The sequence below is a fragment of the Cygnus atratus genome, chromosome 21, assembly GCF_013377495.2.
Source record: "Cygnus atratus isolate AKBS03 ecotype Queensland, Australia chromosome 21, CAtr_DNAZoo_HiC_assembly, whole genome shotgun sequence".
Lineage (NCBI taxonomy): Eukaryota > Metazoa > Chordata > Aves > Anseriformes > Anatidae > Cygnus > Cygnus atratus.
Window position 1 is genome coordinate 7,374,217 of NC_066382.1, and position 19,811 is coordinate 7,394,027.

The window sequence follows — 19,811 nt, forward strand, 5'->3', positions numbered from 1 at the left end:
TTCAGGGTGTAGAACAGAAACATGTCTCTTTTCTCCCCCTTTTGAAGGACCAGGATCAACATTTTTATAAATGATTGCATTTAGCATCCTACAAAGTGTTAATCAGTGAAAGCTGATTTAATCAGGTAAGAGAAAAAGCAGTATTTTCTAAAGGGTTACTGCTATAGCTGACATAAAAGAACAAAGTCCTTATCCATGAGAAGGACACAGAAGACAGACAGAGGAGCTAGCAGAGCTGAAAATCTAATGGCTACAGTGCTTTTTTGATTTATCTATTAGTACTAAGTACTACTGGAGTTAGTGGAAAGAGAGGGTTTGACTTGGGTTAGGAGAGGGGCTAATATACACAGGGCAGGACATACCAACCTTTTCCAAGTGTGGAAACACGACCTATATTCCCAATTAAATCTAGGGAGAGAATTGTGAACATAACTTCCCCAATTTTGGCCCCTCTTATAGGGGTAATCCACCTTCTTAATGGGCAAGGGTGTCAAATGATATTTTAGATGAACCAACAAGAAAAAAAAAATCTTAGTGACAAGACAAAAAAAAATTCCACTGGAAGCAAGTAGTCCCAGACTGAAACCATAACTCTGAAACCCCCAGACTTCTTTCTTGAGACAGAAGGCACTTAAATAGATCCATTATTTTAATTTCCAGCCCTATGTCTGAATCGAGCAGCTGGTAGTTCACCCAATGCACGAGGGCACTCATCGCTGTTGGCCAGCAGGCATCCTCTATCCGCCTTTGTAACCATCCAGCCCAGTCATTTTTGATTGGTGTATCCACAAACTGATTATTAGTGCCACGTCCTTAAAAACTAAAGTATGTTTAATGTGGAGCAGCAAAGAGCTTTTTAAGAGACTATATAGTAATCCACTCCCCATGGCTACTGACGTCTTGATTGTATACCATCCAATAAATTCAAGGCAGTAGTTCTTATCCCAGCATTAAAAAAATATATATAATTTCCAAAATTTAGTAATGTCCATCAGCTCTTTTTGTCAATACCATCAGAAAGAATAATCCCAATAACTTGGAAATGATGTAGATCCAAAATGAAAACATCACAAGCTGCCTTCGGTCTTCTCCATCCAAGCGTTATTTCCATGGCTAAGTGTTGTTTGTAGAATCCAAGGGACTGTATCATTAAATTCTACTAGGAAATTTTTGGTGACAATCCAATTAACATATAAACTGCGTATAGTGAGAACTGAGAACTAGGCATCAAGCTTTCACAGAATTTTAGGTTCTAGTATTCCGAAGATACTCCATACAGAACTTCACCACATGTTGTAGTAAGATAACTCCATCTGGCAGTAGGGATACATCCGAATAAGGCCTTAATATTATCCAAGAAATGGAATCATTACTTCTAGAAAAGAGTAACTCCAATATCGATGCTGGCCAAAGGAAATCTTCCATCTTAAAACCACCTTATTTCAAGTGTAGATATCCAACCAGCTGCAGAAAACATCCTCTATGGATCCACAAGGTACCAGCCACTGGGATAGAAATCACTTCCGTTTCCAACCCAAAATAGGAAACATAGATAATTCCCAAAATTTTAAATCCATCTGGGGCCCCTTATATACGAGTTTGTGTTTCTCACCATATCAAATACAAAATACCTGCCTAGAGAAACCTTGGAACTTACCCATCAAGTCTCCGCTCATAACGTCCTTCCCGTGCATGAAGTGATGGTGGGGGGCCGTAAGTGGGCCCCCCCCCACCTCCTCTGAACCCAGAAACCTCTCTACTACGAGATGCTATGGAAACTGTATCATCCAATCCCCGAGCAGCACTGGGAATGGTTCCTGGTTCATTATAATCCGTCCGTAGGTCTCTATCTCCCATTTTGTTGACAGAGTTGTGTGCCTTCTGCGCACTTTTGATGTCCACAAAATCCACAAACGCTGCCACTCCGCCTTCCGACCCCCTCTTAGGGAGTATTTTGACACTTTCAACACGTCCATATCTGCAAGAAAAGAAAAGAAAAGGAAAACTATTAATGCAAGCAGAAAAAGACAGTATTTAATAACATTGCCTAGAGAAAAACCAACATCAGTTTCAAACCACTTGCCCTTCACACATGGCAGGAAAACCAATCTCAAAACACGGCAGAGGCTGGAGGAAGCATTTCCAAAACGGGGGGAAAAAGCCAAGTGCCCTTTCCAGAATAATTTCAAACCCCCTCTCTTTTGGCTAGCATACCACGAGATCTCCCCTTCTATAATAACAGAGCAACAGCAGCTGAAGAAATAGAAAGGTGTTAGCAATTAGAGCAGCCCTTCTGATTTTTAATCTGACGAGCAAGACATAGTTAACACAAAAACGTGTCACAACAAGTAAAAATAAAGACATCCCGACAATCTTCTTGAGAAAAAAATGACCTTGACACAGCAACTCCACCGCCCTGCTCTGCACGTAACCCATCCCGCGCGAAAACGACAGCCTTTGCTCCTGCAGGTTCCTGGCCCCAGCCTCCTGGGCTCGAAGCACCCCGCAGGACATGCATGCAGCACGGTGCTGCTCCAGCCCTGCACCACGTTCCCCGCCGCCGGCCCAGCCCCATGCGGGACGTTGCAGGAGGTGGCAGAGCGCACCACCGGCCCTGAGTGCACACCGCGGGGTTTCTGCAATGCGGGCGCTGCCCAGCCAGCAGCTGCCCAGGAGAAAAAAGGCACCACCTTTGTGCACGTGAGAAAACATGATGTCAAAATGTCTCCAAATACTGGCGTCGACTCATAGCAGAGAGGATTAAATGGAAAGGGGGAACAGGGCAGCATTTTAAAAGAGCTTGGAACCGCACGTCACGTTTTGGTCATTCTCTCAGCCACGCTTAGCCAAGCAGGTAAGGGCTTGTGACTTCACAAGTTAATCCATGACAAAAAGAGGCAAAAAATGTGTTTTGGAATGCACTGGCAAACTGGAAAGGGATACACAAATGAAAAAATAATGAAGAAATATTTGTAAACTGTGTAAAGAACTATTGCAAAATTTTTTGTGTTCCCAAAGGCAGCACAATGCCAAACAGATGTAAACAGATCTTAAACAAGAAAAGCTGTTTTCAGCTACAGATGCATGAAAAAAACTAATACAATTGCCCGTCTGAAGAGCAAATGCTGTCAGAACCCGCATCTGACTCCAGTTTATGCACGGCTTTCCATATACCTTCAAACTTTGTCATTGTTATTGGATGACTAATTCTTAAATACGATTTGAAAACCTGCCTCCTCATTCCAGTCTGACCTACTCTACTTCATATGTGATCTGGATTGGATTTAGGCTTCATTCTTCTCTATTTTCTACTCCACCAAATACGGCACACTGCTTGTTAAGGGATGTATGTGCAAACAAGAGCATCGTTCAAGCCAGTCTAAAAGCTCCTTGTTAGATGCAAAAAGGCAGGGGCGCGCATGGGACACACTCGTGGCTGTGCGCTGCCCAGAGCAGAGCTTGCAGCCCTTGTACTCATGGGTCCAGCGCAGTAATGTTAATTCTCAGTGGAGCTTTCTAACCTCTGATACCAAAGTGAGGCACTGGTCATTTTTTATTATAACAAAAAACAGCAAGGAACAAATATGGTCCTGCAGGAAAGGTTCTTCTCCGAGTCTGCACCCTTCTGAGGCTGGGTGAGGTTATCAAATCTTACCTTGAGGGCAAGATTTAGAAAGACCAGGAAAGTAGAGGACGTGGTTCCTAAAATTTGTGCGAGGAAAAAAAAAAAATGGGCCTGACTGGATGTAGCACGTGTAAAGAGAGAAGCAACAGGAAAGGAAGAAGGGGGAAGGAAAACAGGAAGAGCCCATTTGAAAAAAAATTAAACTGATTGCCACGACCAAACGAGACAAAAATATGAAAAATAATGAGGTATGTTAGCATCACCTAAGCCCCTTTATCATGCATTTCAGTGCAGTTCTCTACAAACAAAAGAAAAGCTGTTGCAATAGGACAGTGCTTTAACTTTGATTTCCTTTGAGTTTTTCTTCTAAATGCTGCAGTTACAGAGCTGACCGGTTCGAACATGTACCTTCCTTTTGCTCACTGTTTACACATTTGGTTTCTGGCAATGTGAGTCCATACTTTGTCTACAAACTTCCGTTTAAAAAAAAAAAAAAACTTAAATGTATTAACACTCCTCAAAAAAACTGAAATCCTAATTGACCTTTCTGACTGCAATCACCAGAGCCTAGTTAATATGAAGTGCTGCCTGCCAGTTACATCAGAAATGAGCTCTCTGACTGTTCCCACTCACTATCCTGATAATTCTTTTATTCCCTAATTTTGAAATCACGGCACGTACGTGTTATTATAACATACACACAGACAAACCTCACCTATTTTCTTTTGCTGCAGAAGATCCAGAAATGTGTTAAAACATTCAAATATTCAAACTAATGCTGCCCAGGAAGTGCAGAAAAGACAGAATGTCAATGTTCCCCCTCTACCAGCAAAATCACCCAGCAAACGCACACCTCTTGCAGGCAGAGCTCAAATTTTATATTGGGAGAAGCATACTTTGGTTGCCAGCTATTTCAAGAATTAAAAAAAAAACAAAAAAAAAAAACTGCTGTGAAATGTGGGACAATGTATTTTTCTTCCCTAAACCAGAAATGGGTGGGGGATGCTACTCCTGTATTCCCCTGCAGCCACAGCCCTAAATCACCCCGCTCGGGGCGGGTGCGTTAATCCAGCTCCACAAATATACGCCATGCTCTGGTGTCCTGCACCGTGCCCTTGCTGAGCCCCGGGGATAATCTGTGACAATCGTCTTTGCTGCAAGCCAGGGAGCCAGGAGGGGGGAGGAGAAAGGGAGCATAAGCAGATGGGGGGACAAGAGAAAAGCGAGACGCAGCGAGCCCTAAGCATGCGAGGCCGGCCATCGACGGGGAAGGTCCGCGTCCTCCTTGCCTGGCGAGGTCAGTGCCCGGGGACCACACGCATCCTTCGGTGCCGCGCCACTGGGACAAGGACCGCATCGCTCCGCATCCAATCCCTGGGGGAGAGGAGGGGAGATCTGCAGTGCCGCATCACGAGACGGGTTACTGCAGCAGAACAACACATGGCAAGAGAACGATGCTCTCGGGAGGGCTGGGGGGGGCGAGGCGGCAGCAGACGGCGAGCAGAGGCAAGATGGAGGCGAAGGCGCTGCGAGGAGCAGCCGACTGCGCGACGCAACCTTTGTCCAGGTCCCAAGGGCTGGGAAGAGGGGACAAAGGAGGACCGGAGGCATCGCCACGACCTTTGGTAACGTTCGCAGAGCGGCTCCTCTAAAGCCGCACCGCCCATCCCTGCACCTATGCGTCAGCCCCGTCCGAGCTGCATTTCACAATCGCTGGCAGACCCGGCAGAAAACAAAGAGGCGTTCGCTGAGCTCTGAATCCACGGACCCTAATGAAAGCAAGGCTTTTAATGCCTCTCCGCCTGGGGAACTCATGACGATTAATCATTAGCTCCGAGCCCGTCCCGTATCGTAGCGAAGCAGGCTGGGGCCGTGTTTTCAGAGGGGTTTATAGTTCAACCAGAACCACAGCCGACACACCAGGGCTGTTATGTCAGCGAGCCCCTCTACCAGCACACAATTGTAACACCGCACGATATACAGAAATCTGGTGGCCCCTTCAGAAAAAAAAAGTTGCTAGCTAATCACTGCTTGAACAAAGCTACGCTAATCCAGCTTCTCAGACAAAGAAAAGGAATTCGTCATTTAACCATTATCGGTTTATTCACTGTAGATCAAAGCACCTCTATAAACAAGCAGCCGAAATGTCTCTGGGCTCTTGGCACGGCCGCTCGGCGTGCTCCTGGTGCTCCAGCCTCCTCCCGTACCGGCAGACAACGCGGCGGCTGGGGAACGCCACACACCAACGGTGCTGGCCCGGGCTGTGCCGGCTCCCCGGGCACCATCTCGCCACCGGCCGCAGCCCTGCTCTCCTCACTGCGTGCAGCAGGCGTCTTCCCGGGCATGAGCAGCCTCTGCCCTCCTCGAGCAAAGGCGTTTCGAACAAAGGGCGGATGACAAGAAAGCCAAATATTCAGTAAGCCAGTATTACCATTTAGCTGAGTGGTTTTATAAAGCGGTTAAGCTCCTTAAAGATGGCATACACATGGTAGGAAAAGGTAGCTTGGAATCAGAGGGGCGATCACTTTTTTATTTTAAACTGCTTTCCTTGATTCCCACTTCAATTCGGATCACCTCCTCATTTCTCATGCTGACTCCCCCCAAGCTTGCAAAAACCCTTCATATCCACCCATTTTCAGCACTGCAGAATTCTGCAGGTCAGCCTACAAAAACATGTTGTTGAGAAGTCGGCACGATGCTACGCCCAATACTCCTGCATGCGAGACGCATCGCAAGATCAAAAATAACACAGGTTTCTTGTGCTCATTTCTGCACCGCTCATTAGGGGCACGATTTGAGAAGACACACCGCTGCGAGGGGATGTCTGGGTATTCTGGATCCACTTGGGTTCACTTCGACTACAGCCAGCTATCTTTAGCCATCGGGAGCGCACGGGCGGCTTTTTGTGCGCTGGGTTATGCTATGGCGCAGGCAAGTCACGGCCTGCAGTATTCAGTAAAACGCGCACACAGCGTGAAGCTTCCGCCCGCCAATCGCGTTCCTCTGCCTCTGCTGTTATTTCATAACAAAGCGATGTGACCTGAAGTAATACTTAGCCAGATGTCTGCCTCGCTTCTCCTTATTTGTAACGCCAGGCCAGCCCGCGTGCTCCCAGCGCTGCACTTGCTCCCGTGGCGGGGCAGCGCTGGCACCGAGGCTGCCGGTAACCGGCTCCAGAGGGATCCTGCCACCAGGCCACCTCTGTGAGCGTCCCTTCTGGGCTCTCCTGCTGGCATGGATCACCGTTCCTCGGCCCACCACCAGCTCTTTTTAGGAAACACTGCTCAGAGCCAAGCCCAAGGGCCACCAGCTTGGCCGTGGCCCTCGCTGCCACGCCACTGACGGCACAGACCATGGAGAGGGAAGACAACAGGCCTAAGAAACGATGTGCCACCATATTCTGTGCTTCATGTTCATTATAGCCACGTACTTTTCTTGCCATGGAAAATATTTACGTGCTTTTAAGTGGCACAAGCCTTTGGAATTGCATTCTGCTTCCAGTCATGCCTTCAGCAGAGGACCAGGATATCTTTGGTCAAATATCATCACATGTCTAGCACGGAAGGAAGACTTGAGAGCTTACAGATACAGAACAGAGGAATCTAAACAAAAGGTACTCAGACCACGCGCGGACTGCATTATTGGGTTTGGGTCCTTTCATGAAAACAGCAACCGATCAATAGCAGAAAGCAAACCCAGAGGCAGGCCATAAATAAGTGCATGCGCAGGGCTGGGACAAAAATAATACATGCTAATGGAAACGTAATCTCAACAGAGAACGGGCTGAATTCCGCAGTCCTGGAAAACTACTTAAAATGAACAGCATGCGGGGAACCGTCACCTGATGAGCCACAATTGCTCGTCTTTGTAAGCCTGTCACTCAAACCTGGAGAATTTGTCAAACAGTATCACGAACGCTTAATGACGACCATGGAAACGTACACACGGCTGCCGGCCTTCGCTAGCAGCTGCTTTGCAGGCAGACCTTGCTGCAGGACTCACTGTGACCAGCTGGACGCGACTGCCCAGGACCAAGGGTGCCTGACCACGCTCCGCACGGAGCACCTCAGAAATCCCTCATGTCAACCCATCTTTGAAACCGAACAACTGGCTCTTCAGGCTTGCGGTGTAAATACTGTGACATTCCAGAGTACTTATCTAATGTGCCCATGCACACGCCCCTTTAAAGAACCCGACAGCACCACCGTGGAACCCTCCTCCGAGCACCCCATCTTCCCCGTTTTCTAAGAACAGGGTTCTCAGGGGAAGCACGCAGGGACAAAACCAACCAGGACGAGGGTAGCGGCACAAAGCTGCCAGCAACGTATGGAGCACTTCCAGCAGCCTCCAGAGATTCAACGTATGGCACAGACGCTCCTTATCTCCAGCTGCTATGTCACGTTAAAGATGGCTAAAAATAAAGCAAATTCAATGCCTTTACTTCTACCTTTCTCTGCACAAAACGACTGTTTCTACAATGATAAGCCATCACAAGAGGCCGGGGTAGCGTTCTCGATGATCAAGAGTAGGAGAGCTTGTCAGTGAGTGGTGAATCCACATGATGTAAGGTTTTGAAAACCTTTACCTTCACAAAACCACGCAAAATAAAAGCTCTCCGTATCACAAGGAGTGCTGGTTTTCAAACCGTACGGCGAACAGACCTTGTGGCAGCAGTGATTCAGAAACACGCCCTTATTACCAAGCTCCCATGCTTTTCTAGATTGCAATCTTAGATGCTTTAAAACTTGTTTAGAGTGATCTTTATTGGCTCTGAGACCTTTCGGGGGGGGGGAGGGGGAATAAAGTTCTGCAGGGCATTCTTGCTAGCTCTCTAGCAATAAAGATTTTTAAACAGTTCTCAAAGTTCAGGAGCACAAACCATCAACCAGGTTACGGCGCTAAGGCAAACTGCTGACATGACAGGGCTGAACCCTTAACGCGCCAACCCTAACTCCCCTCAGCCCGAAATACTAGCTGAGCCCAGGCCTATCCTGAATTTTCCTGCTCACTTTAGCCTAACAGCATTTTATGGGAAATCTCCCAGCTCTGACTACAAACAGGGGTTTTTTTAATGAGATACAGCACATGTTTCTGCCACGCACTGAGAACAGCGAGGGCTTTGTCTATTCTCGTAATCCCTCCATAAGAGATGACAAAGTAGGAAATTAAAAAGCTAGCATAGGCACATTCACTGATACTTCTGATACCTGTTATTTAAGAGCAACACGCTCGGCATGTCAGATAGTCTGGTAGATAACTCCATGCTGAAATAAGCGCTCGCCTCTTGCTTACAGCTCAGCTGAATGCTCCATTTTAGGATCCAAAGTAAAAGTCAATCCTAATTACGACATTTTATTTACATCTTCACAGCAAAGTCACCGTCTGGATACCGCCGAGGTGTTAATACGCCGCGTTCTGGGCACCGGGATCACCTGAAGCAAGCTGGGAAAAGCCCTCGGCCCACGCTCAGCGGGTCACGCAGCACCTCGCCGCAGCCAGCAGCTCCTGCAACGCCAGCCTCGCGGTCGAAAGGCAAACCCTGACCGTCCCGCAGCGAGGGGCTGAGTGCTGAACAGTGTGGGCTAAAGCTCCGTCAGCACAGCCGCCTTGGCCATCCCAGCAAATGGACAGAAGCTCCGTCAGTAAGGAACTTGTACCAGCAGCCACTTCTGCACAATCGAGAAGTACACAAGCACCCATAGCAGGGCTTACCGGTAATACACATTTTCGTATTATTAAAAAAAAAGAAAATCAAAGCAGCTTTGTGTGCAGTAATAATGAAGACTCATTTCTTATGGATGCATGTCTTGAGGTCAAATTCCCTGGCGTCCAATAAATGCCAGTTCCCGCTGCAGCTTTTCCCACGGTTAGGAACACCTCTCTCCCATGTGGATTCTTTAATGTCTAATAAGGGTTGTACGCACGCTGCAGCTTTTCTCTCCATGGGGCCGCTAATCAGGTCTCCCTCCTCTATTAAAACCGCTTGTTTTCATGAAACGCGCAGGAACATTGCATCTCTGAGACTGCAAGCACCTCCTCTGCCCTCCAGTTTAGCTGAAACTGGCTAACGGGTTCTACAGTGATTAGGGAAGATACGCATGCAGGGCAAGATCGCATCAGTCTTGCTCTCTTAGCAGATCAGAATATATAAGAATTAGACTGTTCTTGAACAGTAAAACCACTCCCAGAAGCCTGAAGAGGTTACAGAAATTTGTAGGAGCCCTGCAAGGCAGAGAACACGCTCAACCACACTCTATCAAGGACGATGCACCGCAATTCTTTCTCCTCCAACCTACACAGATGCATGGCACCATGTTACTACACACTAGATGCACTGCCACCAAATTCCATCTCCAGGGCATCTCTCCTTCCAGCCTAAAGCACAATCGGCAGATTTTCTTCAAAAATACTGGTGGTGACATTAAACGCTTTCTGAAAAGGAATTGCTCAAGCCTTTTCGTTTGAGTGAATGCTTTTACGATTTGGTCGGATTCGATTTTAAGAACGTACTTGCATTGCAACTGTAGGGGCATCTCCTGCTCAATCAGGTTTTTCATTCTTACATGAAAGGGTAAATCCCCATCTCAGTTTTGCTTCTCCAAGCCCTGCTTTGCATGTATTCAGCAGCAGATGGAGGAAAATGCAGAGTCATAACATTATGGTCTCCCTGCCATGCTGTAAAGTACTTTAAATACGTACCATCTTAAGGCTTTACGAGTCTCGGTGATCACCGGTTCATACTTCTCTAGTGAAACAAACTTTATAACCTGTCTTCCTACAAGGTTTTGTAGGTTTTCCAAGAAACTGTATTCCCGAAGAACATAAAAATAAAGTGGATTTGTCTGCCCTCACCGAGACCATCCCAAGCACTGGGATCGCTCCTCCCCGTGAACCACCACCGTCTGAATGAGCAACCAGGCTCAACAACTTGAAATTCATTCCTCACGGAAAGCAGCCATGGATCCACAGCCCCAGAGACATGTCCAAGTCCCCGACCCCAGCAGCTCACCCACTCCAGGCAGGTCACTCTCTTGAAACCAGGGGGGGAATTGTGCCAGGACCCGCACACTGACGGCACTCCTCCTGCCCTCCCTGCCCTAACGCAGCCAGCTATGGCAGCGTAACCGCCATGAGAGCGCCTTCCTGACGCTGTTCTGCTGATCTGCTTCACCCCCAGATGCCCACTGTCAGAAATCACTCTGACATGAGCTAGGAACGGGCACCCCAGCTGTGGGACCAAAGTCTCCGAGCAATGGGGAGAAAGAGACACTTCCTGAGCTCTGCCAGATCCCACACATCTCGACATACCCTCAGCCACATATACAATCTGTGCCAACGTTGAAACCACACTTATTTTTTAAACATAGCAAAGCTTTTCTGCTACCAATACATCGAACCAGTTGTTTGAGAATTCAGGAGAAGACCGAGGGTTCATTTCAGCTTTGACTACAAGGAGGTCGCTGTGCACATCGTTAGCCACCTAGACGCGTACTGAGATGGCTTTCCAAGAGCTGCATCTCACACATACAAGCACGAATTCCTGAAATTAAATCAGATTTGATTCCGTATACAAGGGAGATAGTTATCCATTATGAGCTTTTATTCTCCTCACAGTCAGGATGTGAATGAGGCCGGAAGACTTTTTCCTCCAGCGATGACTACTTTAAACATCCAACTTGGCAATTTATCTTTCTTATTTTGCCCTACTGACTGTTCCGGGTCACCCACAGCTGCCACAGAGCGCCTGAAGAGGGAACGCTGAAATAAGCCTCTATGTGCTTTTTGGCAGCTGCCCCTGCCGGCGGGGACAGGAGGCACTCACGCCAGCAGCACGATCAGACGGACCCCAGCTCGGCGCTCCGTGCTGCGCGTGGGGACAGCCGCGACAGGGACGTCAAGTTATTCATAACGAGTCCCACGGACAGAGGACATCAGCAGCTCAGGTTTCTACCTTGAAGAAAACTGATTCGCCGCTCATTAAAGAAGTTACAGCCTGGCAGTACTCTTTTCATTGAGCTAAAAGATTACTTCAAAACCAGCTGTGATTGCGTACCCGGTCACCACTGTGACAAAAGCTTGGTGTGAATCCAGCTCTAGCTTCCTACCACATCAGAGGGTAACAGAAGACATGTAAGGTCTTGTATTTGGATAGGAGGGCATCCAAGAGGAAGACACAAACAAGTCACCATTGCCTCCATCTGCAGAGAGCGCTGGCGCGGATCATCTATCCACGCTGCTCCCAGGGATGTTCGGATTTATCTCGCTTTTCAGTGTGAGACCAGAGCACGTTCAGCACACTTTCATTAGATTTGGCCATGCACACCACAGATCTAAGTGTACTAAAAGAAAGTGCTTTCAATTTTAAATTGCTGAGCTTAATTAAAAAGGGGAAGAGAAAGGAAGCAAAAAAGCTCCCTTTTGTTCTTAAAAAGCGTCTGGGTTTTTTAAACAGAGACTGGTCATTGAGATAGGCTGCCGCTTGTCTCCCATGATTAGTTTCTCTGAGCAGAAAATTGATGTTCCTTTCGCATCCCAATTCTGCTGCATTCTCACCCAAGTCACCATGAATATTTGGACCTCAGACAACGCATGAATATACAAAATAGCGTACGGAGCCAGCCGCATGCAATGCTACAGGGTACACTTCCAAAAAATCCGCCTTGAGAAGTATGTTGTTTCAAATGAATTCAGAGACACTGCCTTCATAGTCAATCTACCCCATTAACAGATCAGATTGCAGCAGTCCCTGGAATATATTGTGGTATATTTATGAAAAGTCTGTAACTGTTTATTCTTTTATTAAGGGATGTTATCTTCACACTACAGGATTTTACAGATTGCATGCGACGATTACACAGTGTTAGTAGGTTAAACAATAACTATGGAAATGCAGAAACCAAAGCAGTCACTGTGTTTTATTCATTACACAGAAGTCGTCATCACATCTTAAAACATTACTGCAGACGAGCATTAGAGACGGGTTTTCGGACCCGAGGAGACCGGAGCTGACATGACCCAGCCACAAAGGGAGCTCTCCAGGCAGGCAGAAAGGCGAAGGCTCTGGTGTTGCCCCTGCACGTACCCTCATCAGGTCCGAGCCAGTGACTTGCTAGCTCGGCAGCAAAAAAGCAGCTTTTGTCTGATTTTCATTAACTGTTCAAATCATCTTCAGAACACTACAGAGACTCATGTGAAGGTAAGCCACGAGGCTGGTTGTACACTGTGAATTTCCATCTTCAGGCTCATATTCCTCCCACGAGATTCCTAAATTGGCATGCCGAAGACGCAGCTAAACTCAAAATCTTATTATGGAGAGTAATCATATTTTCTAGTTTATTCCTTAGTTCATTGTTTAAGAATGTTTGCCTTTCCAGTCTTTGGTTTCAGGGCGTTCGCAGACCTCAGCGAGTTCACGGAGCTTAATAAAAAACACGTACGCTGTATCTTGCAAGTGCTTATTTTTGGTAGCCACCAAAACCAGACCTTACCCACCCCACAAGCAACTTAACTGCTTACACCCCCGTCACCAGCGCCTCCCGGAGTGCCGGCTGAAGCAACCTGACAGCAGCCAGGAAGGGCGACCCTCACCTTCACCCCCTCCCCACCATCCCCAAACGCCACCAGAACACCTTGCTTTGGCAGTCATTGCTCCTCAGGTGCATCTTCATGTGCAGAATGCGTCTCCTCCTCCTGCTCACAAGCTGACGACAGCGTGAAGCCACCAGAGCAGCCAGTCAGTCTGCAGTCGCAGCACATCGGCACAGGAAAACAAAGCTCCAGGTTCATCCTGACTCACTAACGTGCCCAAGGACTGCAGCCTGCCCTCCGCTCATTTGGATATTTGCTTCCTTTTTTATGAAATGCTAGCTGGCGCTTCTTGGCCCTCAGCGAAGACAAGGACCTAATTTTGGACACACCTTAAGACTGCAATAAGGTCATCTGCCGGAGAACTTGGCATGACTTTCTGTCCTATGAAAAGCATTGGGGGAAAAAAAAAACAGTCAACAAGACTATCAAAAACAGCTTTAGGCCTTTCCTAGTCCCCTGTTTTAAGTTGATGAATGGGTTTAATATCCGCGTACGCCTCACAAGGGCTGTTACGTTCTCTGTGCACCAGTCTGCTTTCTCTCTTCACACGAGGGGTTCCACAGGGAGCCAAACGCTTCCAGCGACCCAGATTCGGCCACGGCAACCCTCAAGCTCCAACAAGCATCTCCTGTGCACATCGAGCAGCCTCACGTAGCTTTCACACAACTGAGTTAGGCATTCAGCAATCCACCAGAAAGGGCATCAGGATTATTTATTGTCGTACCAATGGAATTTAGAGTAAGCACAAGAAATACCAAAAGCCAACGTAACTTCAGAGCAGCCTTTCAGACAGAACAGGACCAGGACATGCAACCAGGACCCTCTGAAGAACTCTCAGGCAACAAGCAATGCTGGAAAGGCTCACCAGAGGACAGAATTTTGTAACCAAGTGACATCCACTTATCTTTCTAACACGGCTCAGCGTTTAAAAACACTTAATAGAAGCTTAGTCCAAATCTGTGCTCTGTACAGCTCTTCATTAAGTTTCTTTGAAGTAATTATATAGGCATCTCCCTGGCAAGCGTGGCGTCACCAAGCTGCCACCTCAAGTGCACGCAAAGAGCAAGATGTGGAGCAGCCAGTGGACTCGTGGACCCCGAAGTGCCGAGGAGCCATCCTCCGCACAGCTCGGCTGTGGGGAAGCAGCAGGCAGCTGCTCAGGGTGTTTCTCCATCGGGGCCAGGGGCAGCAGCACCACCAGAGGTGTAGTGGAAAACAGGGGCACCACCAGCATCCGTGCTCCTTTAGCCCCTCGACTGAAAAGCCTTCGCGCGGTGCGAGGCAGGCTTTCGCTAAGGAGCCGGACCGAGATTCGGGAAGGCAGTACACGCCTCGTGCCTTCCATGTCCATCTTTCCCATCTGATTCTGGGCAATTAGCTTAATCCCCGTGCCTTAATCCCCCAACCAAATGCCTTCCCACGATCTTCCTGCATTTTGTGTTCTGCAAAACTAAGATCACCTTACTGGAGATGTTTGTAAAATGCAGCATAACCAAGTGCCGACATTGCCTGATATTCCAGACACTGCCTCAACAAAGCACAGGCATAAATTTTACCTTCCCCTTCCTTTCAAAGGCTAGCGCCTGCGCTGTGAAAACACCATCACCTAAAAGTGGTAAGAACAGAGGGGAAAAAAGCAGAAATAGTTCATTCCGCATCCATATTCCTGCCTCTTCCTCAGATAAACCTAACATCTGGTTAGGGACCTCTATATGCAAAGCTGATTTAGTGTAACTACCCATGTGTTTGCATCTTAAGTGATATCCAAGAACCACTACTAGATTATAAGCAATAAAAGCTCGGGAACATATTTGAGAATTTTACTAGAAAAACTGCAGCGCTCCTACATCCGACTCAAGCCTGTTCCTGTGGAAAGGCACTGAAAGACCTGCTGGTGTCTTAGGTGGGGAAGGCTGGAGAAACGGTGCTGTCCTAAATAAACAGCTCCGACACTGAACAGCCATGGGGGGTTTTCTTCCCGGGGCCCCAAGCCAGTCCACCGGTGGCAGTCCTACTGCTCTGCCCCACACGAGCTGGGAAGCAGTCGACCAGCATCCCGCTGCGCCACCTTCGCCCTCCGCAGCAATGCACAGAGCAGAGAGCAGGGAGGCTTCATGTACCCAGGCTCCCAACCACCAGACACAACGTTTATCTTGTAAGCTGACCGAATGGTGTTTGGAAGTTACTGAAAACAAACACGTGCTCTCGATTATGCCCATGCACTGCAGAGCAACTCCAAAGAGCAGTGGTGTTGCAAACGCAAACCGCTTCTCCAGAGGGTATCCTACACCCCTCGGACCAGGAGTGGGAGCAGCATGACGCCGGACAAAGCTCGCTGCTTTTCCAACAGGCTTAAAGAAACGTTACAATACTTGTCTCCTCCAAGGCTGCTCTGATCTGCAGCGTATTCACAGTGACTTTAAAGGAGCGCGTTTGTTCCCCGAAACCCAGGGTTTCTCCTGGGCTTGGTTGCCCCTCTGAACATCTTAATTCTCCCACAGAATACGAGATGGCATACCAAAGTCACATGGCTCGCAATTAAGAGGCTTTTACTCCTCTTGCCCTTTAAAACACCATTAAAGGGACAAAGCCGTGTTCTTTCAGATTAACCAGGAGAAAACACAGGGAAAAAAAATATGGAAGGCCAACACTTGCGCTGGGGACAACTGTTACTATATTTAGTTGCCTTGTTCCGCAAGCTGCCGAGCATCTGTTCCAGTGATGGTGAATGACTTTTTTTCCTGCTAGTCAAGACAGCGTTAATTAGGTGAACCCAGAATGATTGCTACCACTGCTTCCTCGCGCGCCCAGCTCTGCCCCGACACCCTACCAGGGGCTCAGTCTTTGCTCCATCTTAACTGCGGACCCCAGCTCCTGGCCCCCATTGCTTTCATATTCAGGAATGCCTGAGTAACTCACCGAAAGAAAATACAGCACAGCACGTTAGAAAGAAGTTTTTCAAAGGGGAGTAGCTGCCTAGGAGAACAAAACAAAAGCCCAGAGTGATTTCAGTTTTTTACAACACGCACAAAATCACTCTCTTGCTATCCCTTTTAGTATGGAGACAATATATTAAAAGGGGTTTTCAGGAAAAAAATAACACTACTCAATAAGCTAAGGATTCGAGACCAACTTCAGTATTTGCTCATCTGAGAGGAGAATTCATAAACAGTGTTGTAACCAATCAAGAGTGTTTTACAACCAAAAAGATAGCTTCTGCAAAATGCTTTTTTCGTCTTAGTTCCTTCTCTTAAAAAATGACTTGAAAGACTGCAAACCCCAACAAGCTGCCTACAGTAACTGGACAAGGAAAGAAAAGAAGAAAAAAACAGCACACCCCTCATACTGAGCATGCCTGCCAGGCCTGAAGTTTTAGAGTCGCCCTTGAATTTTGCTTCTTTGGAAGCAGGATGGTCACGTTTCCCAAACTCGCTCCTAGCAGAGGCTGGGCGACAGCAGGACAGCTTGCGCACAGGCTCTAAGACAGGAGCCGCAGCACCTCGTAAGCCAAGGGGACACACAAAGACCCCACAAGCACCGCTGCTGCCCAGGCCGGGGGATTCCAGGCAGGCTGCTCCCCAACTCCCTCCCGCTGGCAGCGCGGTGCCGCCAGCAGCCGCTCTCAGGCAGGGGGATGGGTGGGAACTCCATTTCGCCGAGATCATCTCCGTCTCCTCAGGCTCACGCTCCAAACGCGACAACTCTTCTTTCCAAGAAGGCAGCCTTCCACGTCGCAGCTGCCCTCCGCGCGGGCCCGCTCCCGTGACACCGGGCCCCGGTGCACAAAGAGCGCAGCTCCATTGTCCGCGGGCAGTACCTGCACCTCGCCGGCACCCGGGGCTACAGGTACCTGCGGCAGAGATCCAGGCGGCCGGACCCCCGCGGGGCTGCCGAGGTGACCCTCGTCCTCCCCTCTGGTACCTGCACCCCGAGCCAGATGCTTAGACTGGAGCCAGATGCGTAGAGCATAGGCACAGAGCGGCTGGAGCGTATTTTACCCGTGTGTTTACTCGTGCAAGACCGGCCTCCTCGAAACGCACTAATGTTGAAAGAAATCTCTTTTCAAAACAAAGCGAGAAATTATAGAAATGAAGGGTTTTGCCTGGCAGCAAACCTCCCTCCAAAGCCACCAATCGAAACTCGCAAAGGTAAAAGCAACAAAAAAAAAAAAAGGTAATTAATTCAGAGCCTACCATTTTTTCCACGTCCATCTCTAAGCAACAGTACCATAGCAACTTTTTCCTGCTTTAATACATCTTACAAAAGAGGAGGCATGGACAAAATAAGACCCAGGAATGTCAAATTTCCACTTCCATTCGAGTGCCTCGTATTTCCTCGGCTAGCTATGCCCGGAATTAAACAAACAGCCCCGCAGCGCATTTTCTTCCCCCAAGCCCTGCCTTTGTATAACGTCCGATCCCGCGACCTGGGCTCGGGGACACCACAAACCACGGCGAATGCCAAAGTGCCATCCCCTCCGTGGGAGCCACTGAGAGAGCAACCGACGGCGGCGTTGGTGGAATGCAAGGCTTGGGGGGGGACAAACGTGAAGAGAAGCGACGGGTAAATAGGTCGGCGCAGCCCCCGCTCCGAGTGCTGATACGTAGCTGAGCCTTTTTTTTTTCTGTATTTTTTTTTTATGATTTCTGTTTTTTTATTGAACCTCCGTCCCTGCTGCCACGTCTGGCTCCCAGCCCCACACGATCGCCCCGCGGCGGGGCCCCCTGCCCACAGCCCGGGGGGTGCCCAAGCCCCCGCGCCGCCTGCCCACGCCGCCGGGGCCCCGCCGCCATTTTAGAGGCCGCCTGGCAGCAGCCGGGCGCAGGGAGAAGCCCCCCGGGGCCGCTCGGCTCGGCCCAGGGCTGCGTACAGGCTGTGCGGGGACCACGAGCTGTGGCCCCGGACCCATGCGGGGCACGGTGCCACCCGGGGGGCTGTGAGCGAACCGGGGGGCAGCACCCCACAGCCCCTTTTCGGGCAGAGGCTGCAGGCAGGGAGGCAGCTGAGGCCCGCCATCTGTCAGCGGGCTCCCCGGCCCAGCCTCCTCGCATGTTAGTAACCACATCTATTTTTCCCATGGTGACTCATTATTAAGGACGCGCCGTCATTTTTCCAGCGCTAAGGCAGCAGAGCGAGGCAGACTGAAGGAAGCTTCCAAATCCTTCCGGAATTTAAAAAACAAAAAACAAAAATCACTTGGTGGGAGGTCAGCGGCTGCACCCCGGGCTCATCACCTTCTTCTTTTTTCCTAAGAGAAGCTTCCAGCGTGCAGCGCAGGGCAGCAACTTTGTGCGCGCACGTTTCCCACAGACACGGTGTTGCTGCAACTCACGAGAAGCCTCCTCTCGCACGGAAATATGCAGCGGGGAGGAGGAAAATACAACCATGCAAACAGCCACTACTTCCTCGTGAGCTGCGCCGTGGGAGCTGGGTTAATCTATGCAACGACACACCGAGAAAAAAAAAAAAAAAAAAAAACACCAACAGCCAACAATAACCAGCCCGGCCCGCGGAGCGCTGCCCTCGTGGAGGGCTCCGGGGCAGGGAGCTGCTGCCTTCGGGGCTTTCTGCGGTGCTGCCGTCGCCTTCGGCACCTCCGGGCGCTCCGGCTGGCAGCGCGGGGGCACGGCCGCTGCCCGCACCGGAGCATCCCGCAGCTCGGGATGAGCGGACGGGGAGGGCAGGCCGCGCACGAACGGGAACAGAACCGAGGCGGCGAGAGGACGGCTCCGCGCGGCGGAGGGCCGGAGGGGTGAGGCGGAGGCGGCGCGGCCGCCCCCCCGCGGGGCGCAGCCCGCTCGGCCCCGGGGCTCCGCGCCCCGTCCTGCTGCTCCTCGCCCCCCGCCGCCCCCCGGGGTTCCCCCGCCCGCCCCCGCCGCCGCGCGGCCCCACTCACCGCTTGAAGTGCTCGATGATCTTCTCCTCGCGCACGTTCTCCGGCAGGTTGCCCACCCAGAGGTGCCTGGTTTCCCGCACCATGCTGCGCGGCGCGGGGCGAGCCCGCCGCCCCTGCCCCGGCCCCGGCCCCTGCCCGGCCTCCCGGCCGCCTCCCCCCGCGCAGCGCTGCCGCCCGCCGCCGCCGCCGCCGCCGCCGCTCGCCCGCCGCCGCCCCCGCCTCCTGCCGGCCGCCCTCCGCCTCTTCCGCCGCGGGGCCCCGCCGCCCTCAGCTGCCTCCCCCCGCGGCGGCGGCGGCGGCGGCGGCGGCGGGCGGCACCATGGGCTGCGGGGGGGCCCCCTGGCTGCCGGGCGGCGGGCTCCCCCCCCGCCGCGGCTCCGCTCCCTGCCGGCCGCCCCCCGCCTCGGCCCCGGCGCGCTCGCTCGCGCTTCCTCCTCCTCCTCCTCCTCCGGCAGCGGCAGCGCGGCGCCCCCCCCTTCCTCCTCCTCCTCCTCCTCCTCCTCCTCCTCCTGCTCCTCCGCCCCCTCCCCCGCCGCCGCCCCCCCCCTCCTGCCCCTCGCGGCTCCGCCGGCTCCGCTCGCTCGCCCCCCCCCGCGCCTCTCGCAGCGCCACACGGGGGCCCCCGCGCAGGCGCACTGCGCGCACGGGCGCGCGCCGCGGCCCCGCCGCCGGCATTGGGCGGGGGGGGGGGGGGGGGAGGAG

General features: G+C 50.7%; 1 protein-coding gene across 4 annotated transcripts in view; it reads right to left on the minus strand.

The window, feature by feature from the left end:
• The window catches only part of SPEN (spen family transcriptional repressor), a 66,168-nt gene extending 46,921 nt beyond the window's left edge, over nucleotides 1-19,247 (minus strand). For 2 of the 4 annotated variants that reach the window (XM_035567876.2, XM_035567875.2), the window contains exons 1-2: nucleotides 19,110-19,247; nucleotides 1,658-1,978 (exon numbers count right to left, since the gene is read on the minus strand). In XM_035567876.2, coding sequence (XP_035423769.1) covers nucleotides 1,658-1,978; nucleotides 19,110-19,192 — 404 coding nt within the window. In that variant the 5' untranslated portion in view covers nucleotides 19,193-19,247. Of the gene's footprint in view, nucleotides 1-366; nucleotides 1,625-1,657; nucleotides 1,979-19,109 lie in introns of those variants that run through there. The other 2 variants (XM_050714861.1, XM_035567877.2) reach the window with 2 other exon arrangements.
• Nucleotides 19,248-19,811: the final 564 nt, after the last annotated feature.